Consider the following 25,983-nt stretch of genomic DNA (forward strand, 5'->3'; position numbering starts at 1 on the left):
ATGATGTTCTATGACAAGAACCAGTGACAATTTTTTACACTGTTAAGCTACTGCAATTTCAGGGTTCATTTGTGATGTTGGCATCACTTAGCCCATCTTGATGAGCAATGTGAATTGTGCCTGCTAGGATTATGCAACTTGATGGCCCTGAGAGATGTTCCAATAACCATCTAACAAAATGGAGATGTCCCTGTGATATGGTTTGACTGTGTCCCCACCCAAATCTCATCTTGAATTGTAGCTCCCATAATTTCCTCCTGTCGTGGAAGGGACCTGGTGGGAGATAATTGAATCATGGGGGCAGTTTCCCCCATACTGTTCTTGTGGTCATGAATAAGTCTCATGAGATCTGACAGTTTTATAAGGGAAAAGCCCTTTTACTTGGTTCTCATTCTCTCGTCTGCCGCCATGTAAGATGTGCCTTTTGCCTTCTGCCATGATTGTGAGGCCTCCCCAGCCACATGGAACTGTGTGTCCATCAAACCTCTTTTTCTTTATAAATTACCCATTCTCTGGTATGTCTTTATCACCAACATGAAAATGGACTAATACACCCCACATTTGAATATTAATCCTCTCCTATTATATATTTTGGGGGCAAAATCAAAGTCCCTTATCAGTTGATGTTCAAAGACATTGAAACACGAATCAAATGTAAAGCAAAATTGGATGAAAAATCCAAAGAAATTATATGTATTCTTTAAGGTAAAGTCCCAACCCATCTTCCCTTACTTGTTATTCAGCTTCTTCTCATCCAGGAATGTTCTAGATGCCTGGTGGAGTTGGGGTTCCCTCTGCAGCTGCAGCCTGGGAATGCTCACTGGAATGGATTCCTCCAGGTTCTCTGAAGGTTGCGTTAGCACATTGGTAATTATCTGATGTTCCTCAGTTTTTAGATCCAGCGATTCAAGGAATCGATGCAATTATTAAAGTACTGGGCTTTCCCTCATAACATTTAGAAAACAAGGACATTTTCTCAGGCAAAATTATGTTGAAGTACACTGTTCAGTGTTTCCAAAAGCCATAGAGGACCCTCGGTGATATCTGAGTGAAGGAGGAGGATGGGAAAATCCTTTTGGTTTTAGTCATTCCAGGAAGCTGGTCTGTGCCTGTGGGTCTGGAATCCACAACGTCTGCACTTGAATTCAACTGGGTAACTCCCTCATCCACGTTAAGGATGGTGCTGTTTCCACTACCTAGGGAAAACGCCATCTCTGCCTGCTCTTTCCTATCTCCAACAGTGAGACTTGGAGGCATCGCTGCCTTCCTGTGAAGTTGAGAAACTTGCTTAGCGTGATCATCCCATCACAGCAGTAACATTCAAGGGCCCACCCTCTTGGTTGACCAGCTGTCCCCAGACACTCTCACCTGTGTGCAGGTGTTTGCAGTCCTGCCATGGGGCAGAACCTGCTTGGAGCTATGGAACCTGCTTCTTGGAGAAGCTTCCCCTTCCCCCTCACATTTGTTTCTGCTGGAGAATCAATCACCTTCCCAAACCCTGGTGAAGGCCAGCACTGCTCATATGTAGTGAAGGCCAGTATTGCTCATATGTTTCTTGACATACCCTCCTCTCTCATTTTGGAGTGCTCATGGCTTTCAATCCCCTTTCTTTCTGCTATATTTTTTCTATGTAGAAGGATGTGCCACTCCTGTCTCCTTTTTTCCTACTAAGAGCTGCCTCTATCCTGCTTCCTGAGTTGATATCCCTCTTCTCTAACACTTGGGCTAGGTCGTGAATAGATAATGGTGAATGGGACTGCCTTTTATGATTTCTTTTCTGCACAGACATTTGTTTTTCTAATGTACTTCTCTAGATTTCATCTTGTTGAGCTTCCCACAGTGAGAGAGATGAAATCGATGAGTCCAGGATCTGCCAATTCTATCTACTATGCAAATAAAAATGTTTTAACTTATTATAGCACAACACATATTTATCACTTACCACATACATATCACTTTCAACTCCCTGTTCTAAGTGTGTCACAAATATTAACTTATCTCCCTGTATGGAACCATCAGGAGCTATTTTGTCAGACCAACGTCTAACCCAGGCTGGGACTTGATCCACCCACGTGCTGTCTGGCTCCTTTCCAATAGATCTCATCTTGACTGGGCCTTCCCTAGATCCCATATTCTATACATTTCTCAGGGATGCTCCTTAAGGACCCAGCAATTTCTGTATTTCCACCTACAGAGAACTTGAAACTCAGTTAATAGCATTCTGAGTATTTAGATTGCTATCTCTAGCCTTCCCCTCTCAAACACACCCAGATTTTCTGTAACCACTTGGCACTGCGGTCATATTTTAAGGGATTGTTCCCCAATTACTCCTACTCCAAAATGTGTCTGTGGCTTTAAAAGTCGCATCTCCAGAGTTTCCTGGGTCCTCGGTCCCTTTGCAGACACACACCAGGCTGCTGTTCTTGTCAGATGAGCAGTATGTGCTTCCCCTCACCACTTCTGATCTCACACAACTAAGACATCACCCCCTTTTCTAATACCTTCCTTAAGAACAGTTGGATCTAGGCCTCTCTCCAGTTCCCTGTTGTGTGTCTCACTGGCCTTCAACATCTCATTTTTCATTTCATATCAGTCTAGTCTCTCTCCTCAGTTCTCAGCCTTTGTGCTAAGAAAATATCTCCATCTCTCTAACTCATCTTCCCTGGTTTTGTCCTTACTCTTCCATAGGCCAGTGATGATGGGGGCACACACTTTCTAAACCACTCTAGCTCCTCCTAGGCAGACTTGATTTTCTAGAACAGTGTTCCAAACACAAAAGCGAAAAATAACACGGCAGTTTTATGTATATTGACATGGAGATATTGATCAGAGAAAGAAACACGAAGTTTAGTTTACATGTAAAAATACATAGGCATAATTTATGCATGTATTTTTGCATATGTGTAGAAAGAAACTGGAAAAATGAACACCAAACTGTTGACAATGGCCACATTGGGGAAGGGGCAGGGAGTGGGGTGTGTTGAGGGGGCTTCCGCGTTTTTCTCTCTGCCCTTCCAGATGCTTTACTTTTTGTAAGGTAAGAGGACTTACGTGTAAATTGTATACTTTTTCTTAAACAGGAAATTCCCCACTACTCAAATGTCACACACACACACACACACACACACACACACACACACACACACATTTGATAGTATTCCTTCTCTGTTTCAATGATTGATTGTGTCACTCCTCTGGTTAAAACTTTTCAATAAATCCCTCCTATTTGGTGGCATTTTTTTCCTCTGAACTCCCACCCTTTCCCGTTAGCTCTGGTGATCTGCTACTTTGTGGTTTTCGTCTGCCATCAGGGCCTGGCTCGTCTTCATCTCCTCATGCTTTTCCACTCCCTTCCAGAAGGGCTTCTCAAGTGTGTCACCAAACCCCAGATTGAATTCCTACACTGTCGTTCCCTCTCTACTGCATGCAGGGCATCGCCATGCTCCCTTTTGTCACAACTTGTCCTTTCCTTGATGGCCTTTTGCATGCGATGCCAAGGAGCCATGCTTTCTTGCAAGCTATGAAGGGAAGAAATCATTGTCTGGGATAGTAAATCCGTTGCCGGGGTGTGCTCCTGACCTATCGCACATTTTATCCTGCAGAATTCCTCACCCCTAATTTGGTCCTGTGTGTGTGTGTATGTGTCTTTACTTTTCTTCATGGAATGAAGAAAACTCAAATTCAATTTTTTTCAGTTGGTAAGGCTTGCCCTTGGCCTTGCTTCCTAACTGTTTTGGAGTTGGTGGATCCTCCTGCTCCGTGCCATGGATCAGGGCTAGTTAGGATGCAATGCCTCTGAGCCTATCTCTAGACATGATCCAAATCAGGACACTTGGGTTGATGTCAGTGTTATTACCAGGTTCTTTTAAACTAATGTAGAAGAGGGAACTGATGGGGAGGTCTAAAATGGAGGTGCAGGTTTCCAATGACTTAAAAGCCATCACCTACACTTCTGGCAGTGGGAAGCTAAGCAAATTCCAACTTATTTTAAGCCTAGAGGTGTGCTGTTTTAGGCAATAGAGCATTTTTTTAACCAGTGGTTGAAAATTCCAGCAGTTTGATAGTTACTAGGAGTTATGAGATTTTTGGCTTCCATTCCTTGCTTTTCCTAATGTCATGAGCTTTTCCCCATTGTATCTTTACAGTTGTTCTAATGGAAATGGCTGTGTCAGGAGACTCTTAGCCAGATGTCGTTTTGAACAGGAAGCCCCATTCATGCACCTCTAACAGTCTATACACAACCGTTAAACCTCCTATTTCTTCATTTAGGGGGCACTCCAAGACCTGCAAGAATCTTTTCCAGGACAATCCGAGAGTTAAGACCCTCGCTTACCCCAGGACTCTGCTTTATAGTCTCAAGTCCAACCAAATAGAAAGCCCTCAAAACCCGAGTAGTGACCCAAACCGATCAGCAAAACCCAACCTTACTACAAGGGTTCACAGTGGGCCGGGGCTGTAGGTCAGTGTTTAATGGGTCTTCATGACTATGTGCTATGCACCACTAACTTAGTGCCTACTAGGCCTAGCTTTAGAGCTGTTTTCTCTGTTCCTTGCCATCTGGGCTCAGAGATGCTTTTCTGACCTGCCTAGTAGTCAGGGTCAGAGACAGTTCCCAAAGAAAAAAATCACCTGGATGCTTTTAGCAAATTAAGAGCTGCTGCAATAACACAGGAGGAATCATGCTGCAAGAAGCAACATTTATTATGTAGGGGTTGGAGTTCCCATGGCAGGATGTGGCAGTGGAGAGGGCTTGGCATTTCGAATCAGGAGACTTGGGTTCATGCTTCTATTCCTTGGCCAGGTCACCCAGCACCCCAGAGAGCGTGTTAGCTATAAAATGAACATAGTGAGTAGCAAACATTTGTGAGCACCCACTCTGTGCCAGGCATTTTACTAGATGACTAAATATTCATTATTTCATTGAATCGACACAATACTCTGAGATGGATATTATTGGGACCACTTTATGGAAGAAGAAACTGGGGCTCCGAGAGATAAAATGACTTGTCTAAGATGACACAGCTATTAAGTGATAGAACAAACCTAGATTCATGCCTGCATGTGTAATAATAGCTCCACTAACATCACAGCTGCTTCCTGTTCTGAGCAATTTACTGCCGCTGAATGCCATATATTAGAAGGCACTGTTGGCTCAAAAGGCTCTGTGTACAATCAAAGTACAGATCCAATCTTTTCTCACTGGGAAACCCAGTTCTCGGGTTTCCTGGAGGTAATCCTGGGTGTGGGCATTTATGAAACATACCACATCATGTGCCATCCAGAGTGTGGGACAGCCCAGTATTAAGGTTTAGAAATCACTTTTAATCTTAAAAATTGCATGAAACCTCCTAGATCTGGCTTAAGATTCTGCAGACAGCTTTTGTTGAAGGGAAGACTGTGAACCAAGGGTGCATCCAGTGTTGACAGCTTTCATTTCTTTTTCAGTCTACTTGCTTGGGCAGATTTCCCAGCCCAGAGGGAATTAGCATTTTATTTCACAAAACAGTTGGAAAGGCCAGTGCAGCTTTTTAAAGGCCTTCACATCTAGAGAAGAAACAAGAATTCTTCTATGACTGCATTTGTCATTCGCCAAATATGCTGTCCCAGTTTTCCTTCTCCTTTCTTTCTAAAACTCTGGCGAGGACTCTTTCTTCTCACTTGAGACCATGGGCTACTCTAACTCAAGTTCTTGCTCTATCAAAGGGTCTTTCCCAGGGTGGGAGTCCAGCCTGCTGAGGAGGGGGAGTTTGGGTGGTATTACAGGTCGAATCATGTCCTGAAAAAAGATATGTTGAACTCTTAAGCCCCAGGACCTCAGAATGGGACCTTATTTGGAAATAGGGTCATTACTGATATAATTACTGACGTAACTAGCTAAGATGAGGTCATAGTGGAGTGAAGGGGTCCCATATGGTCATAATCCAGTATGACTGGTGTCCTTCTAAGACGGGAGAGAGAGACGTGGAGGCAGACAGACTATCATGTGACAATGGAGGCAGAGATTAGAGTGATAAATTTACAAGCCAAGGAACACCAAGGTTTGCTGAGAACCATCGGAAGGTGGAAGAAGCAAGGAAGTTTCCTTCCCTAGAGTCTTTGGTGAGTGCGCCCTGCCAATACCTGGATTTCAGATTTGTAGCCTCCGGGATTGTGAGAGAATACATTTCTGTTGTTTTAAGAAACGCAGTTTGTGTTACTTTGTTATGGCAGCCATAAGAAACTATCACAGGTGCGCCGTGCATACTTTGAACGTTTAGCGAAAGCCTCCTAGGATTCTGATACTGATAAAGTCATGGCTCAGGGATGGAAGCTTGATGAAATAAACACCTCTGGGGTCTTGTGTGTGTGATGAGTGTGTGCAGTGTTCATCATGGGAGTAGGGGGTGGGGGACGGGTCAGGAGGTGGACAGAGTCTAGGGAAGCGTTGACGCAGTTTATCAAAATGAACCTCTCCTTGGTGATCTGTCCTGCACTCATCTCTCTCCTCCTCCCCTCACAGGCCGGTACCCTCCCCTGCCTTTTGCCACTGCGTCCTCTGCACTCAGGGAAAAGCACCATTGCTCCCCTGGCCTCAGCCTTACTGCCTTCAGGTGCAAGGCTGGTGGCAGGAAGTGGGCCTGGCCTGTGCGGGCAGTGCAGGGACTGAGGCCTGCTGTCAAACAGGCAGAGCCTGCCCTGATGAAGAGAATTAAGATTCAACTCTTGTCCAGCACTGCGCTGGCCAGAGCATAACTGGGCCACATATGCCTCGTGGCAGAGTGTGCATGGCCGTTACCCTGTAAGCCACATGGGCTGGCTTGGCCAGAGGCAGGAGGGGACGCCAGCCGCCCACTGGCTTTCCAGAGTCTGCAGAAGCTGCTGTCAGTGTCAACAGCTGCTCCCTGCCTGGGAGAGAATGGAGAATCTTACTACAGCTCATGTGAGGCACCAATTTGGTCAGCTTCTGGGGCACTGCTGATTTGTCATTTGAGGAAATTTATAGGACACCTGAGCGTAAAACTACAGAAGAATGTCCTGGGCTTTCAGGACAGCAGGAAAGCAATGACGATAGCCATGCAACAACAATAACAACAGAAATCATGCCAGCAAAGATTTATTGAGCATCTACTACACACCAGGCTCTGTGCTAAGCACTTTAGTCTCAGACAACACTAAGAGATGGGTGCTGTTCTTTATCTCCACTACACAGACGAGGGAGCCTGAGGCTAGGAAGGGTCACGTGGCTTCCCTGCACTTGATGGTTCTCAGCAGAGCTGGGGTTGATAGAAGTCACCCTGGCTGCGATGCTTGAATGATTAGTGATAAGGTTGCTCAGCTGCTTTGCCAGGTGACTAAGCAGCTGGTCATTTTGCTTGTTCTGTTCATTCTTGCATTACATTCAGGTCTGGGTTTCTGGGGGATCCCCAAAGCCTGAAGCTGTATCCATTAGGGTGGGACTCCGGGGCTTCAGGGGGTAACCGCTCCATGGGGTGCTGCTCCCCACACAGGGAGCTGATGGCTTCCAGGAAGTGTTTTCTGAAGGAGGAGGACACGGCATTGTAGAGAAGAGGAGTCACAGCTGAGCCGACGTAGAAAAGTGTGTTGGTCACCATGTAGAAGTAGTGGTAGAAATTGTACAGTGGGCTGTAAGAGAAACCCAGAAGCCTGGTTAGAGGACCTGTCACCTCCTCGCAGTGTCCACTTCCTGCTGGAGAATGCCTCTCCTCCAGAGGGCTGCATGAGGAAGCCTATTTTCTGCTATCAGGAAGCACAGTGTTTTAGTTTGTTTGTTTGTTTGTTTGTTCTTGAGACGGAGTCTTGCTCTGTCTCCCAGGCTGGACTGCAACGGCACGGCTCACTGCAACCTCTGCCTCCCGGGCCCAAGCAATTCTCCTGCCTACAGTCCTAAATAGCTGGGACTACAGGTGCACAACACCATGCCCAGCCAATTTTTGTATTTTTAGTAGAGACAGGGTTTCACCATGTTGGCCAGACTGGTCTTGAACTCCTGACCTCAGGTGATCCACCTGCCTTAGCCTCCCAAAGTGCTGAGATTACAGGTGTGAGCCACCGCACCCGGCCAGGAAGCACAATGTAAATTCCACAAATGTTTCGTCCCCAGCTGCTGACGCCCTCCACCCAGCCTCTATGATCTGCCATTCCTGGCTGTGGTTCCTGGTCACCTCATGGTAAGGTGACACTGCTGACTGACAGGGGCCATCTGTCCAGCCACTGAGGCCCTGGGTGCCCCGGGCTGCTGCGTGTGGTCGGGAGATGTGGCTACACTAAGAGCCGAAGGTCCTTCTGAGGAACCACACTCCTTGCTGCAGGTTCTCCGCAGTGGGAAGCACTTGGCACAAGCTCATGTTGCCCGCGCAAGTGTAAGGGGTGCTGGTGGCTCCTGAGGAGGAGGCATCTGTCACATAGCTCTTTCTGTGGAGGCTTCCTGGGACCTCGATTCTTTTGGATGTTTGATTCCCACTTATGATTGGGGCACAGTGATTTCTGAAAGGCAGATTATGAATTCTCTCATCTTCTCCAACCATGTCATAAAAGGGGGTGCATGTCTTGGTCTCTGCCGAGGGGACCTTTGTTAGCTTATGGGGTCACAGCTTTGTGTCTTCCTCACACTCTCCTTGGAATAGGAGAGGAAGGAGAGAGAGAGGAAGCCTCAGAAGCATGGCCTGTGCTCCCCCTTCCCAGGCTGTAGGCTTCTCTCTCTCCTGTAGTGAGAATCCCACAGTCTTGGCTAGGCCTCTCATGCACACGGCCTTACCAGGTCAGAGACAACGTTCTGTTCCCCATCCCTGGCTGCGAGATTTCAAGGCACAGACGACTGCACAGGGCCAGGTGGAATGCAGTCCAGGGTTCCAGAGGACCCAGCAATGGAGGGTCCCTCTGGAGAGCAATGGAGACCCCAGGCCCAGCCCAGTTGGGCCCTCCCTGTGTGCTAGGGTCCTTCTGCCATACTCACTTAGTCCACGCGTCATCAGGGACGTAGCAGTACATGAGCCTGCGGGCGTGGTACGGCAGCCAGCAGATGACATACATGACCACGATGGCTCCTGCAGAGCATTGGAAAGGGAGAGACAGCGCCAGGAGAAAGCAAACACATTCTCAGTTACACCATTGCAAAGGGAGGATGATGCCCAAGGGGACAGCAGCATTTCCCTCTAACTTGGTCCTGGAGTCAAGGGTTGGAAGGAGGCTTTGAGGTTATCTGATATATCCCGACCTGAATCTCTTCTCATACCTCATGTGATCCTGTCCTCTGGGTGAATGTCCATGGCACAGGCCATGCTTCTGAGGCTTCCCCTCTCTCTGTGACCATGACCAGGACACAGCATGCTTCTAGGACCTCCTCTTGGCCACTAGAATATATTCCCAACCCAGGGCTAGATATCCCTACCTGGTTATTGATCTGCATGTACAACAGAAATGTGTCTTTCTTGGGCTAGGCACGGTGGCTCATGCCTGTAATCCCAGCACTTTGGGAAGCCGAGGCAAGCAGATCAGTTGAGGTCAGGTGTTCGAGACCAGCCAGGCTAACAGGATGAAAATTAGCTGGGCGTGGTGGCAGGTGCCTGTAATCCCAGCTACTTGGGAGGCTGAGGCAGGAGAATTGCTTGAACCTGAAAGGAGGAGGTTGCAGTGAGCTGAGACCACGCCACTGCACTCCAGCCTGGGTGGCCGAGCAAGACTCCATCTCAAAAAGAAAAAGAACTCGTGTCTTTCTTGTCCTAGAAAGCCTATTGCTCCTTTAGTCTTTTCTCTGGTTAATTTACAGCACTGCCATTCATCTGGCACTCAAGCCATAAGCCAGAGACTCCTATTTTTCTGTTCCTTTCTATATCCAGTCTATTAAAAAGTTCCTTCTTAGCATCTCTCCTCTGTGTGCTTTCCCTGCTCTCACTGCGACCTCCCTAAGACACTCTTACTGCCTCTGCACTGGACTATGACGAGTTCCCCAACCTCCCACCCCTTCCCTCTCCTGCTTCTACTCTGCTCCGACTGGCAAAGCCATCATCTAGCCCAGGGTAGCCCCTGGACCAGCAGTGTCAACACCAATGAGAAGCCTGGTAGAAGTGCAGAATCTTGGGCCCCGTGGCTTGCATTTTACAACTCTCAAGATCATTCTTATGCACACTGAAGTTTGAAAGGCATATTTAGCTCATTCTCCAAAGAGCTGAGTGCAATAGGTCTCAAAAGCAAATCTCCCGTCACTCATGGACATCGACTTTTTCAATCACTGACCATTGTCCATAAAATGAAGTCTGACACCTTCATGTGCTGACTTTGTGTTACTTATCACATCACATTGCACTTAGCTCTTGCGTCTCTGTCCGTACACAAGACTGTGACATTGATGACAGCAGAGTGCCTGTCTTGTACTTGATCCTTCCATACCCTAGCTAGTGCCTGGGTTATGGTGGGTGCTTGGAGAGACCTCTGCTCTCCGGTGCCTTTTGGAGTTTCTCTTATAAGGCCAAATTTTCCCAGAGACTTACAAAACAAGGAAGCAAACAGATCCGTGTTGTAGGAGGGAAAATGGAGTTTGAAGGGAACTGGATTTAGGTACCCAGCCCATCTGAGAGTCCACAATTTGCAGCCGCAGTCTTTAACTATAACTGCTTCTTGTGTTCATCCACACCGCCAGACTTACTGAAAAGTGGTCAGGTCTCTGTTTGCCTGTGTGTGCAACTCCCTGGAGCAGATCGGAGGCTTCGTGTACAGAATTCCTATTCTTTCCTTTAATTATACCACCGAACCCTACAGGAAGTCTCTTGGTTATACAGTTCCCCTGGGGCATAGGATAAAGGAAGCCTTGAGAGAGGTAGTGACTTGCTGAGGTCACCCGGCCAGGGATTGGTGGAGGCAGCCCTGGAACCTGGGCCCCTTTCTTCTGGGGTGATGTTACAGAGGACTTAACTGAGAACCTGGACGCTGCGCTGGAGGCTGCGGATCCGGCGCACGTCTTTGTGTCTCACCAGGCTGACCTGGCCTCCCTGGATAAAGGTCTTCTTCCATACGATGAAGCTGAGGAGACCCTCCTCACTCAGCAGCTCCAGGCGGCTGGGGGTGGAGCTGCCTGGGGTAGAAGTGGATGGCACTTGGGAGCAGAGGGCCAGCAGGTGGCTCACTGTGACCCCGTTCAGGAAAGCAGTTAGTGCCAAGGGAAGCACGAAGGACACCAGCACATTCACCTGTGGAGGTAATGCCAAGGGCTATGGGGCAGTGCCAGGGCCCTGTGGCCCTCACCATCTGGCTGTGCCCCAGGCCCGGAATCTGCTAGCAGAAGGAGCAGCTGAAGGGTTAGAAGATAAGGTTGAGAAAGTTCTCAGAAAGTGAGGAGAGAGAAAATAAAATTTCAGATTAGTTTAGGATGTTCATAATAGGGGTTCCAGAAAGAAAAAAATAGAGAAAACAGAGGGGAGGAAATTTTATTTAAAAATGCATTCAAGAAAGGTTTCCCAACATTGAGGAATCTGAGCTTCTAGACTGAAAGGCTGTCTGGGTGCCCAGAAGAATGGACAGAAATAGACTCACAGCAAGTCTCACTCTTATGACGTTTAGCACCTTGGGTATAAAGAGAAGATCTTGAAAGTTCCAAACAGATAAAACAGGTCACATAGATAGGATGGAAAACCAGAATGACATTCACTTCATAAAAGCAATGGTGGAAGCTAGAAAATCATGAGCAGTGCTTTATAATTTGTGAGAAAAATGGCTTCCATCTTAGAATTTTATACCCAGTCATATTATGACAAACGTGAGGATAAAAGAAAACAATTTTTGACATGCAAATTCTCAAATTTTTTTACCCTCTATGGATCCTTCCTCAGGTCTCAGGAGATTAAAAGAACATATGTTCTAGACAAATAAGGTTGTAAGCCAATAAGGAGGAAGACCTGTCATTCAAAATGGGGTATCCTACAGAGGACCCACTGAGTGATGGAAGGGAGCCTCCAGGGGGCCCCTGTGCAGATGGAAGGGAGCTCCCTGGAGGCAATGAGACTCCCCTGTGTAAATGAGACTTCCCTATGGTCCCCCTGTGCACTAGAGAGCAACCAGTGGGACTGGAGCAGGAGACCAGAGAGCTCCAGGGAGAATTGAAAAATAAAAGATGAAACTGGTAGATTATCTAATGGATCAGAACATATTGAAAGGGCATTTACGCTTGTGATAGAGAAGCTGAAAATGAACTACAAATAGGTACGTAAAATACTTTGCAAATGAAAAAAAAAGACCATATATTATTAACTGCAAAGAAAACAAAAGTCTTTGGATTAGAAAGAAAATACAACACATGGATCATCTGTGAAGAATGTTTACATAGTCACAATTACATAAATACTGAACATAAATTTAACCCAGCACAGGGATAGAATTATACTGGAAGGAGGAGGGGGCCAGTGTGTGTTGAGGTGATGGTGGCAGAGGGCAGGGATAGGAATGTAGTAGAGTGAAATGCTCATTTTCTATAAATATAAGACAGTGGATACAATTTAAAACTGAGAAATAAAGCTAGTGTGCTCTATAGAAATATGGAGGCAAAGAGGGCAAGAGACAAGAACGCATGGTACTTGCCTCTCAACTAGAGAAATAGAGAAATGAATCAGAGTGTGGAGAACGACAGGATTGCTGTTTTCCATCACACACCTTGGGTTATCATCGATACTATTTGACTTAGAAAAATGAATTTATTTATATAATACCCTGTGGTTTAAATGTTTACTTTTAAAAATTCAAAATCAATGTGTTCTAGGGTTTCCCCCCATCAGTTCTAAGGCTCTCTTCCATCTTTCCTTTAGCAAACGTTTTAAACACTGAGCATTTTTTTTTTTTTTTTTTTGAGACGAGGTCACCCAGACTAGAGGGCGGTAGTGCAATCACAACTTACTGCAACCTCTGCCTCCTGGGCTCAAGTGATCCTCCCACCTCAGCCTCCCGAGTAGCTGGGACTACATGCATGTGCCAATACGCCTGGCTAAATTTTGTAATTTTTGTAGAGATGGGGTTCTCACTATGCTGCCCAGGCTCGTCCTGAACTCTTGAGCTCAAGCAATCTGCCCACCTTGGTTTCCCAAAGTGCTGGGATTACAGGTGTGAGCCACTGTGCCCAGACTAACTGAATGATATTTAATACCACTTTAAAATCAATATGAACTATCTGAATTGGACCCTGTGCCTTTTTATGGAGTTATCATTCCGGCTTTTTTATCTTAATGCTTGCTCACAAATCAGCAACACTGACGGAAAAATAAAACACTACCTATGACCATCGATTTAGTTTGTTGAGGAACCAAACAGGTTTATATCAGTAATGACATACTTAATTACTATCAATTTGTAGCTTTAATATGAGTCAAGACAAAGACCAAAATTAAAAATGTATTTATACATTAGTAATTAATCTTTGGGAGTTTTAAAATCTTTCTGGGAAAACTATAGTTTTTCATACTTTCAAAAACTGTGAGCAATTTTCTTGGACAAAAAAACACTGATTAATATGAACAGTGAATCAACTCACTGATAAAATATTAGAACCAAAATAATCCTAATTTGAGTCTGGTTATTTTGTTGCGTTAACATACACTGTATGTTTCAAGTTAAACATTTTTAAACGCACTATTTGTCAAAAGATGCTGTTAGGCTGACAGAATTCATTTCACAGCTTCATTGCTCTGGCCAGGTTGAACCATGTCAAGGAAACCATGTGAGTAGCATATTCAAAACACAAACACTGCTTGGCACTTTGGCACTTTTTTTTTTTGCAAGCTTGTCTCCCAATTAGGAACAGCCTGGAAGTCACTATTCCAGACTGTGACAAGTGGTGGAACTCGGCTCCCAGGCACTGTGGAAATATGGTTCATCGTCACAGCCATGCCAGGCCTCAGCGGAGAACTGCACAGCCAGATCTGAGCAGCAATGCGCTGGCTCTCCTGCTGCAGCTGGGAACCATGTGCAGGCAGCTGGGAGGTAGATTCCTGTACCTGCTGCTCTGTGCTTAGTGCTAGCTTGTCATGGGGCTAAAGGTTACTAGTGTGGATGATAAAAAATATTGGTTCTGACATTAGTAGTTCTGCAAATACACACTCTATAGCCCATGTATCAACAGCTCTGGAATAATGTCTTGCCTCGATAAGTAGGTCTGGGACTCAGAACCAGAATGCTACAGCTGCTAGATCCAGATCTGCCCAAGGCTTTAAAGGTGAACAAAAAAATAGAGTACCACTCATATCAGTAATTTTGACTCGTCTATTACTCAGGATCTTTACTCATAGTTAAAATATTGGCAGGTTCTACATACCTATGCAACTCCCAGTGGTCATGCAGGCGGCAGACTGCATCTAGGATGGGAGGTGATGATGACCTCACTCTCCCCCAAGGTAACTGAGCTGGCTTCTTGTTTGTTAGTAGCTCTGCACCACTAGATTATAAGTCAGAGGTCATACAGAAGCCCTACTTCCCTGTCAGCATGAGACAGACTTTCCGAAGAGGGCGGGCCTGTGGGTGCTCAAGCTTGTGAAGAAACCACCTTTCCTCTTGGCTTTGTAGACGCGACCCCAAGTGCCTCAGCCTGCTTTGCAGTCCTCAGATTCAAACAGGTCCTCAAGCGGCTCCCACTTGCTGGACAGCTTCAGTTTAAAGTCACAGTCCATGGTCACAGCCTCTGAGGCCAAGAAACCAGGTCAAGACTGCAGGAAGGCACTCAGGCGCTTTAGCCCTTGGAATCCTGCTGCCCAGCAGCAACAGCAGGACCTGAATCAATGTGGCAAAAGGAGGATGATACCCCTTGGTAGAGCTGGGGTACCCAGTGGCAGTGGGTTAAAGTGGTGGGGAGGCCTGGGAAGATCTCCTGGGCAAAGAGAGCAGAGAGATGAGGTTGAGGGTCTCCAGCTGGTCTCTCCTCGCCGGTCCTCCCAGCTGCTGCCCCAGAGGCCACAGGGACAGCTGCCGTGGGGTTCCTCATCCTACCAAACTCTCACACCCCTTTGCTTACTCATGCTCAAATTTTTAAAAAATTTACGTATATAACCTTGTTTAAACAGTAAAGATGTTTTCAAAGCAAAAAATAAAAATAAAATAAAAAACAACAAACAAAAAGTGAATCTAGGCCGGGCGCGGTGGCTCACGGCTATAATCCCAGCACTTTGGGAGGCCGAGGCGGGCGGATCACAAGGTCAGGAGATCGAGACTATCCTGGCCAACATGGTGAAACCCCGTTTCTACTAAAAATACAAAAATTAGCTGGGTGTGGTGGTACACGCCTGTAGTCTCAGCTACTCAGGAGGCTGAGGCAGGAGAATCGCTTGAACCCGGGAGGATGAGGTTGCAGTAAGCCGAGAACGTGCCACTGCACTCTAGCCTGGCGACAAAGTGAGACTCCATATCAAAAAAAAAAACAAACAAAAAGTAAATCCAGAGAAGGCAAATGGAGCTGAGCTATTAAGGAGAGGCCAGGGGTGGAGGAAGGAGGGAGCTTGATGATGAGTGAGGAGAGGAGGGAGGGAAGGAGAAGGGCAGAGCAGGCAGGGAGGGAGAGAAGACGGGACAGGTGGGAAGGCCCTGATTCTGCTTCCTGTGAGCCAGGCACTGTACCAGGCTGGGAAGGGAGAGCTGGAGTTAAACCCTCAGGTGGGAAGAAAAGGCAGGAAAGGAAAGAAGGTGAACATTTGTTGAGGACCTGCAATATTCTGGGCAATTCCACATGATCTCATTGAATTATCACAGAGGATGCCAGCAGCCATGTTCTTGCCCTGTGGACAGACCTGGGCATGTGAACCCTACCCACAGACACCCAGAGGCCTCTTTCTGAGTCTGGGAAGAGCAGGAGAGAGAGGGGCTCCTGGGATCCCTGAGGCCCTGACTCTGTCCAGAGATCTTGGCTGCCCCAACATCCTTGCTTCAATTTTTTATTTTGGCTGAAGTTGCCTCCAGTTCTGTTTCCATCATTTGCAACATAGAGTTCTGATTACACCCCTCTCCAGCCTCTTTTTCCCCTTCCACAATGGCTAGATTTTTTGTTCAGAAACAGATTATGAACTTTTAATGTTTAATTTTTATTTTTTGAGACAGGGTCTTGCTCTGTCACCCCTGCTAGAGTGCAGTGATGCAATCATGACTCAATGCGACCTCAAACTCCTGGGTTCAAGGGATCTTCCCGCCTCAGGCTCCTCAACAGCTAGGACTACAGGCGTGCCACCATGCCCAGCTAACTATTTTATTTTTAGGAGAGACAGGGTTTCACTATGTTGCCCAGGCTGGTCTCGAACTCCTGGCCTCAACTGATCCTCCTGCCTTAGCCTCCCAAAGTGCTGAGATTACAGGCTTGAGCTACTGCACCGAGCCTTATAAACTTTTAAATGCGAAGTTCCATGTAAAATAAACAAGGAAACAAATAAATACATCTTCCTCAGGCATTTTGTCCCTCCATCCTTCTCTCCCTCTCTCCAGGCCAGATCCCACCCTCCATACCCCACATCCACGGGAGACCTGTGTCCTGCTTCCAGGTGCCGATTGGAGCCCCCAGACCCACGGGAAAATCACTGCAGACAGTTGATCATGGCAGATTCCATGTGATGCGCAAGGGATCTCTGGGCTGAGCCTGTCAGAAAGGAACTAGGGGAGGAAGATGTTGTTTAAAGAAATAAGAGGTGACAAGTTCAGTGGAGAGACGGCCCTGTTGCCAGGACAGCCACTCCACAGAGGTACACTTCTGAAGATGACTCGGTGGCCTCTGTGGATTCCGGGGGCAGGACTGTGGGGCATGCTCAAGATCTGGGAGGATTCCGGCCATGGAGAGTCCCTCTCCCCTCCACAATGTTTAGATTGAATGGGAACAAAGTGCCTCCACTGAACACCCATGAAATCTTAAGACGTTGCCTGCTCCATGGATTTCTCTTGGTCATGAGTGAAAAGCAGGTTGGTGAGTGAACACCTTCCCTGAGACCTCTCAGTCCTCTACCCCTGCCCAGGGGGTGGATGAGCAGACACGAACAAAGGTGGGATCTTCAGGAACGAGGAGAGGGTATAGGAAGGGAGAGGGGACTTTAGAGAGGGCCCTTCGACTGTGTAGGCAGGCTGGGCTTCCAGCTGCAGGAGGCAGCTTAACACGAGAGGGAGCCTCGCCTGGGGATGTGGCACTAAGAAGCCACTTAGGAGGCTGCTTAGGATGAGTCCCCTAAGCAGCCTCTGCACCCTCCATGTGCCCTGATGAATTCACACAGTAAACTCTCCCACATACCCTCGTGTGCCAGTGTGCAGAGAAGGGGTCCTGGTTCCACCCTGCTTTGTTCCTTTAGGTTTCCTGGAGGCCCAGCAGGGCCTGGAGGGGCCTGTGCTTTCTCAGCCTTTCCCACTTCCGCAATGTGCTGGATACATGAGATCATGGTCTAATGTGACTAGAGCAAGCGACCAGAGGACACTTGCTTGTAGAACGATGCGGAAATGAAGGCAGACACTTAAAAAGGTGAGCATCACTTTCAGAAAATGCATTGTGAAGTGCTGCAAATACATCACATGCTGAGAGAATTCAGAAGACAGGGCAGAGTCCCTGGAGTTGGGGAGGAGGTGAGATCAGAGCTGCACTTTGGGGAATAAGAAGGGTTGGAAGAATGAGCTTTTGACTTAAAAGCCAGAGGCTGGGCATGGTGGGGGGTTCGGGGAAAGTGGGGGCAAGAGGTGTGGGGGAACAAGTGGCCTGGAGGAGGCAAGGCTGCCCAGGAGAAGGTAACAGGAAATGAGGTTAGAAGCCTGATCAGGCCTCTGGAAGAGAGGCCGGGAGTGCCTTCCCCGTCCCCACCCTACCTCCAGGGAGGTCCTCTCCAGAGCCGTCTGTGGGGGCTCATTGGAACACAGACTTCGGGCTACTGAGGCAGGAAATTGGGTGGGTCATGGACTCCGTATTTTCACAGGCTCCGCAGGCAACTTTACACCCAGTAATGTCTGAGCACCACTCTCGCAAGAGTGGGAACATTGACTTTGGAGTTAATTTTGAATTTAAATCGGGACTTCTCTCAATGCTTCACTTTGGCCACGCCTCCCTCCGTCTAGTAAAATGGGACAGAGCAACGAGACCCAACTTTCTGGGTGGTGGCAAGCATTAGAGTTGAAGATGTCTGTTCCCCGGGGAGAGGGTGTTCCCTCCTCCCAGCACCGCCCCCCCCCCCAACTCCCGCTCTCCACGCCCTTACCTGGATAAAGACTTGGAGCGCGGTGCGGCTCACCAGCACGGTGCACACTCGGGAGGCGGGCTCCGGCTCCCCGTCCGCCGTCTCCAGTTCGTGCTTCTGTCCCATGATGACGGCCATGGGCAGGGCGAGGCCGAGCGAGGTGGCCCACAAGAGCGCCACCAGCCGCCGGGTCCGGCGCGGCGTCAGCAGGCTGCGGGCACGCAGGGGCTGGCACACGGCTAGGCAGCGCTCGGCGCTCAGGCCTGCCACGCTCAGCACCGCGGCGTAGGCGCACAGCTCGCGCACGAAGTAGTAGCCGCGGCAGCCCAGGTCGCCGAAGACCCAGGGGTAGTGGAACCACACGAAGCTGTAGAGCTCCACCGGCACGCCGACTAGCAGCAGCAGCAGGCCCGCGAGCGCCAGGCTGAGCACGTGGTAGCGCAGGCGCCCCGCGCGCCCGGCCCGCGCCTTCAGCACCACGTGCACGGACAGCGCATTGCCCGCCGCGCCCAGCGCCCAGATGAGTGCGTAGAGCGCGGTGAACAGCACCTTGGCCCAGAGGCGCGTGTCCACGCCCAGCCGGGCGTCCAGGCTCAGCACCGGGTTGGAGCTGGGCCGCGGGGGCCGCGGGCTGCTGGTCTCCATCCCGCTCCCGCGGCCGGCGCTCCCTCCCTCTCCCTGCCCAGAGTCTGGGCGAGCTGCCTGGTTAGTGAGCACCTCCTCTTCTCTGGGAATCTCTAGAACTGGGAGGACACGCCTCCGAAAGGGTGTCTCTGAGCCAACGTGAGACCGCGAGTGCCAGCCCGTTAGCGTCGGTCACACGTCTGGGTTCAGTCCAACCCAGGGAAGTCCGTGCTGGTGGAAAGGGGGTTCCTTTGGCGGCTGATAATCACAATTTGGGCCGGACTCCACCACTTTCGAACTTTGTGATCTTGGGCAAGTTTTTTAACCTCTCTGAATCTGGTTTTGCAACTTTATTATCGACACTGCAGAATTTCTGGGAAGATGAAATGAGCGAATGTGTGTGGAAGTTTCTACCTGCAGCATAAATAGACATGGTGCTTTCGTCTTGCGCCTTGGCCCTGGTGTTGCTTTGTGTGTGTGTGTGTGCAGCTCGGGAGAGGTCTTGGGAAAGACTGTCCCAGCACTTCAGCATTTTGTTATTGTTCTTGCTAAAGGGCTATTTCAATGCCATCTTAAGAGCCCCAGGAAGCTCCTTTGTCACTGAGAATACATCCTCATGGTGCCACACTTTCCCAGTCCTTTGAGAGTGTCATTCTCATGGAGCTAGGGGATGAAGTGAGAAGTGTTTTTAGCATGTTTTAAAACCTTTCACTTTTCTAAATTCATGCAAAACACCAGAACTTTAGAGCCGAAAAGCCCAGAGGCCATCTCATCTCATCCAAGACCGCTGGTATTTGCTGGGGGGCAGACTTGAAATTGGAACCCAGGGATCCTGACTTTTTTGTCTTCAGCAAAGTTATTATGGCCCGGTGATAATCAGTTTAATCTTCCATGTGGGCATATAACCATATCTACATTGGAATTGAGATTATGTAAATATACTTTTACTCTGCACAATAAGTTTATTGAAATTATAAGCATTTATTGAATGACGAGAATCACTAACAACCAAGGCTGTTCTTAGGAGTGTGACTGTGTTTTTGCACAGGGTCCCATGCTTGAAAAGGCCTCGTCCTGAGTCAAATGCTGTTGTCATCTGGGAATGCTGCCTAATTTTTGAACAAGGAACCCTGCGGTTTCATTTTGTATAGAGTCTTGCAAATTATGTGGCCAGTTGTAACTACAAATGAGAACATCCCACCAGGAAAGTCAATTGAGCAGACGCGGTTAGACTTATATTGAGTCTGATGTGTTTTGCAGTTGAGGAACAAAGAAAGGAAGAGGGCTTTCTTTGTCAGAATGTGTGATTTTTTAATGGTTTACAACTCCTTCCTAATTGGTATTTTGAAGTTTTAATTGCATTTATTTTGAGACAGAGTATTGCTGTGTTGCCCAGGCTGGAGTGCAGTGGCACAATTTCTGTTCACGGCAACCTCTGCCTTGAGGGTTCAAGCGATTCTTGTGTCTCAGCCATTCGAGTAGCTGGGATTACAGGTGTATACCACCATGACTGGCTTTTTTTAAAAATTATTTTTGGTAGAGACACGGTTTCACCATGTTGGCCAGGCTGGTCTCAAACTCCTGGCCTCAAGCAATCCACCTGCCTCGGCCTCCCAAAGTGCTGGGATTACAAGTGTGAGCCACTGTGCCTGGCCTTGAAGTTTTAATTTTAAAAGAAAGGTCGTGTCCACTTAATTTCTTGTGATCTCAAGGAAATTAAGAGATGAATCAAGGCCGTAAAACAATAGGAGAGATGATGAAATTGCTGGGCAGTGGAGAGGCTGTGGTGATGCACAGTGCTCATTTCTCTGAAATCATTGTTTAGAATAATTTTATACAGTATCTCACAGGTTTAAAAGCTTTTAATGAGTTATAAACTGCTACAGATCCAACTGTTTTTTCTATATAGAAGTCTCAGTATATGATGTGAAATCTGAGACAAAATAAAAATGTTTGTCACGACCACTGCCCCGCTCTGTCCCTGTTTCAGCTCTGATTATGTTCTACCCGAAGACTCCTCGGAGGAGAGAGGGAAGCCCATGTGAACAGGCAGCAGAGAAGTTTGTGTATAATATATGATGTTTGGGGTTGAGAAATTATTTCAGAATAATTTCTTTAATATCAAGCAATATATGCCTTTCCTGTCTGCTTCCTCTTTTCTATTACTGTAAGCGATGGAGTGTATCGTGCTTCTCCTTTTGCTTTTGTGCCAGCAACTCAAAATTAAATGTAATATTTGCCCTGGTATCCTAAAGGTTAACATTTTTGCTTTTTCTTCTTCACATGCATAAAATCACTTCTGCTGCTTGTTGAAGTACAATGGTCATTTCAAAGGAAAGCATTTGTGCACTTGTCCGAGTCACGAGATGAACTTGCTGCTTTTTCCTTGGAACATTATTTTTACTTGAAAATATGACTGCCAAACTATGGTTATTTAGGCCTGAGTATTTGGCAGATATTTTCTTAAAAATGAATGAGGTAAGCCTGGCACTCAGGGAAAATAACAGAACATATTTTGGTAAATAAATTTACAACATTTGAGCTTGCAGAAAGAAATTTTGGGCCATAGTATCTGCCATTATGAACTTGCAGTTTCCCAACATCCAAAGACTTTACTAATGATATCAATGGTGATATTAGATAATGTGATTTTTGTATAATGAAATGTATCAACAGTTGGATGATCTGCATGGCTACTAGGTGAACTGGTATTTTGCAAATAACCAATGTACGAGGGTATAAAATTGTGCATGAGTAAAAGACCCATTCAAAAGGGAAAGTAGACCAATGGATTTTAATTTAACTGATTATGAAAAATTCATCAGTATAGTTTCAGTTTCCATATTGTAACAACCTTTAAGAAGCCACTACTTGTCAAATTTGGTGTAATATCAGAGAAGAATATCCACAAGTATCTGAAAGATTATTAAAATATCCTCCCTCTTTTTCAATTATATGTCTGTGTGAAATTGACTTTTCTTTATATACAAATTGACTTTTCTTTATACACAAATTGACTTTTCATCATATAAGTCAACCAGTGCATAATATTGGAACAGATTGAACGCAGAAGCAGGGAATCAGGTGTCTTCAGTTCAGCCAGACATTAATGAGATTTGCAAAAAATATGAAGCAATATAATGCAATTTTTTAAAATTTGGAAACATGGTTTTTTATTTTTATTTTTATTTTTTTTTGAGACAGAGTTCACTCTTGGTGCCCAGGCTGGAGAGCAATGGCATGATCTCAGCTCACCGCAACCTCCGCCTTCTGGGTTCAAGCACTTCTCCTGCCTCAGCCTCCCGAGTAGCTGGGATTACAGGCATGCACCACCACTCCCAGCTAATTTTGTATTTTTAGTAGAGATGAGGTTTCTCCATGTTGATCAGGCTGGTCTTGAACTCCTGACCTCAGGTGATCCACCCGCCTCGGCCTCCCAAAGTGCTGGGATTACAGGCGTGAGCCACCACGCCCAGGCGGAAACATGGTTATTTCTAATAAAACTGCATTGTTAGCATGTAATGGGTTTATTATTTTTTAATGAATTAAAAATATATACTTAAAAAATTCTCAGTTTTAATTTTAAAAAGTATAACATTTTTGTCTCAGGATCCTTTTATACTCTTAAAAATGACTGACAACCCCAGAGAACTTTTGTTTACGTGGGTTATTTCTATAAATATTTACAGTATTAAAAGTAAAACAAAACTAAAACTAAAAAATTTGAAAACTGTGAGATTAAACTTCAGTTTTCACATCAAGTTTAAGGATTCCATATGGATGAATGTTAAACAAATTTTTTGAACCAAATAACCAGTACCAATACATTCTTAACTTTTTAATGGGTGTATTAGCTTGTTTTCATGCTGCTGATAAAGACATACCCGAGACTGGGTAATTTATGACATAGAAAAGAAGTTTAATGGACTCACAGTTCCACATGGCTGGGGAAACCACACAATCATGGTGGAAGAGCAAAGGATGTCTTACATGGCAGCAGACAAGAGAGAACGAGAGCCAGGTGAAAGGGGAAACCCGTTATAAAACCATCAGAACTCCTGAGATGTATTCACTACCACGAGAACAGTATGGGGGAAATGACCGCCATGTTTCAATTATCTTCCACCAGGTCCCTCCCACAACACATGGGAATTATGGGAGCTACAATTCAAGATGAGATTTGGGTGACGACACAGCCAAACTATGTCAATGGGTTTCATGTAGCTCAGTAAGGCCTGTAGGGAAAAGGTAGGTTTCTGTTTCTCTTTGGAAGAATCCTCCAAGTGCTTAGCCTCCCAAGGTCTAGGTTGGTGTGACGCTGGGCTTGCAGTCAGAAGAGGTGAGGACAGGTCTTGGCTCCTGCTGCTTATTTGTCTTATGGCTTGTCCAAGTCACGCAGCTTTTCTCAGCCTTGGTTTACTCATCTGAAATGGAGGGTGATAAGACTAATATCTGTTTTTCATACCTCATTGAGTTAGAGCAATGAGCAGATAAGAATCACAGGGATTGCTGTAATCCCAGCACTTTGGGAGGCCAAGGCAGGCAGATCACCTGAGGTCAGGAGTTCGAGACCAGGCTGGCCAATATGGCAAAACCCTGTCTCTACTAATAAATACAAAAATTAGCCAGGCACGGTGGTGCACACCTGTAATCCCAGCTACTCAGGAGGCTGAAGCACAAGAATCACTTGAACCTGGGAGGCAGAGGTTTCGGTGAGCCAAGATCACGTCACTCACTCCAGTCTGGGCGACAGGGCGAGACTCTGTCAAAAAAAAAAAAAAAAAAAAAAATTCACAGGGACTGAAGCTCCTTGGCTGTTACTTACTTCAGGGAGTTAAACCTTTAATGCCTACACAGGAGGGAAGCCCAAAGATAAAGGGGACAGTCTCTGGTCTTTCATGTGTGGCACTATTGGGGGTGGCTACGTTTTCCAGAGGGAGCATCAAAGACATGTATTGATGCCTTCTCAGGACAGCTCTAGGTAAGCATTCTCTATTATTTAGAAAGAGGAGAATTTTCTTTGTATTTTCTGCAAGTGGGTGTCTCCAGACAGGTCAGGGGAGTACTGGAAAATGCAGTGAACGTGGAAATGAGGGAATTCAGCACCATCAAATTGCCTAGGGGTTCCCCTCAACAGGCGTGTGCAAAAGGCTGAGAATTTCTGTCTTCACCAGGGGATCGGGGCACAATGACTGCTCTACTCCCTGTTTGTAAATCTCATTCATGGTCACAGGAACTTGAAGCCCTTCACAGAGAGTATATCCATGCACAGATGCTCTGGGCCTGGCTCTTGCTTCTACAATACTCATCAGAGCCTGATGTTGCCTCTGAATAAGAATAAAACATCATTTGTGTTTGCACTGATTTCAGCCTGTATTGGAAGACTGACCCTTGATATTTTCCACTTTGCAGAATCAAAGTCTTGGCTTTCCTGTGCAACTGCTGAGCAGGCAGCTACCTTCGTCTGTTTCTAATTCAGCAGCGAATAATTAGAACTACTCAGTCATTAGACTCTAACAGGTGTGGGAAGTTATGGAGAGCAGCAGTTCTGAGTCCAGGGATGTGAGAGCTGCTCTATTTTGAGCAATAGGGTCAGGTATTACAAGGCTTTCTGGCTGGCCAGGGGGTGTCTGGGGCCAGGACTCCAGGTTTCCTATTTGCTTTGTGTGCTCTGGGTCCTGGCCTTCTTGTATTTTGCATGCAAGCTTTCATTAAAATAATCTGTTCTATGGATTGAGTTGTGTCCTCCAAATTAGTATGTTAAAGCCCAAACACCCAGTGTGACTGTATTTGGAGTAAGGGAGTAATTAAGGTTAAATGATGTTGTAAGGGTGGGGCCCTGATCCCATAGGATTAGTGTTCTTAAAGAGGAGACACCAGAGAGCATTCTCTTCCTCCCCTGTCCCCTCTTCACCATGTGAAGACATGGTGAGGAGTCAGCCCCAGGAAGAGGGCCCTCCGCAGCACCCCACCATGCCAGCACCTTGCCCCTGGACTTCCAGCCTTTAGTACAGTGAGAAAATAAATTCCTGTTGTTAACCAGTCTGTGGTATTTTGTTATGGCAGCCTGAACTGCCTTTGACAGTTTCTAATCCCTATGCAGCTTTTAGTCTGATGCCAACATGTGGATTGGAGAGAGTATTTAAAAATGCAGAGGTAATTCCCTCTTTTCCACACTCCAGGATTGAGTCACAGGAGGATTTTCTGACTCAGAGAAGCAGAGTTTACCTTCATAGGAACAACAGAGATGTGTGTGTGTGTGTGTGTGTGTGTGTGTGTGTCAGAGAGAAAGAGCGTTCTCGATGAGCTCTGGCCTCCACAGAGCTTGGCCGGTGGTGGAAGGTGAGTGAAAGGAGAGAGAGTTCCAGTGTTTGCTCCTCTGACTGGGTCCCTCGGGGCTGATTACCATGGGTCAGCTGACACCCTTGACACCCAAGGGCCGCAGGGTGATCCTCTCCTCCAGCCACTCTTTGGTGTGTTAGTTTTCTAGGGCTGCTGTAACAAATTGCTGGAAACTTAGTGGCTTAAAACAATATGCGTTTATCACCTGATAGTTGAGTAGGGTAGAAGTGCAACCCGGGTTTCACTAGGCTAAAATACAGACGCTGGAAGCATGCGTTCCATTCTGGGAGCTCTAGGGGAGAATCCATTTCTTGCCTTCTCTGCTTCCTAGAGGCCACCTGCATTCCTTGGCTCGAGGCCCCTCCTCCATCTTCAGAGCCAGCAGCGGCAGGTTGAGTCCTCTCACGCCGTATCTCTGTGCTCTCTTCTGCCTCCCTCTTCCTCTTTTAAGAACCCTCATGATTGTATTGAGCCCACCTGGGTGAACACAGCAAGGACAGAGGCTGGGATGAGAGTGAGGGATGCCAGGTGTGTGTCAAGCTCTGCGGTGAAGACAGGTAGAATAAGAGGGGCTAAGGTAACTGGTTGGATTACTGTTTAAGGATGATCCAGAATTATCTTCCTATTTTAAGAGCAGCTGACCAGCAACCTTAATTCCACCTGCCAACTCAATTCTCCTTTGCCATGGAGTGTGGTGGAAGATGTAAGATCACCCACGTGAGGTAACATAGTCACAGTTTCTGGTGGCCAGGATGTGTGACCTGGGGGACGTTCTCCTGACTCCTCCACCTGGGCTCAGGTCATAGCTCCACCTCCTTTTCTCCCTACCCCAGGGTGGCAATGGCCTTTCCTCTTGCAGGCC

General features: G+C 46.9%; 1 protein-coding gene across 1 annotated transcript; it reads right to left on the reverse strand.

The window, feature by feature from the left end:
* Positions 1–7,086: 7,086 nt before the first annotated feature.
* NTSR2 (neurotensin receptor 2) lies at positions 7,087–18,866 on the reverse strand. The gene is given in 5 exon segments (XM_032172261.2): positions 7,087–7,447; positions 7,449–7,623; positions 8,954–9,044; positions 10,910–11,183; positions 18,177–18,866. Coding segments are annotated over 5 exon segments (1,233 nt in total). The 5' UTR covers positions 18,801–18,866; the 3' UTR covers positions 7,087–7,378.
* Between the last annotated feature and the right edge of the window lie 7,117 nt (positions 18,867–25,983).

The sequence above is a fragment of the Hylobates moloch genome, unplaced genomic scaffold (genome assembly GCF_009828535.3).
Source record: "Hylobates moloch isolate HMO894 unplaced genomic scaffold, HMol_V3 SCAFFOLD_13, whole genome shotgun sequence".
Lineage (NCBI taxonomy): Eukaryota > Metazoa > Chordata > Mammalia > Primates > Hylobatidae > Hylobates > Hylobates moloch.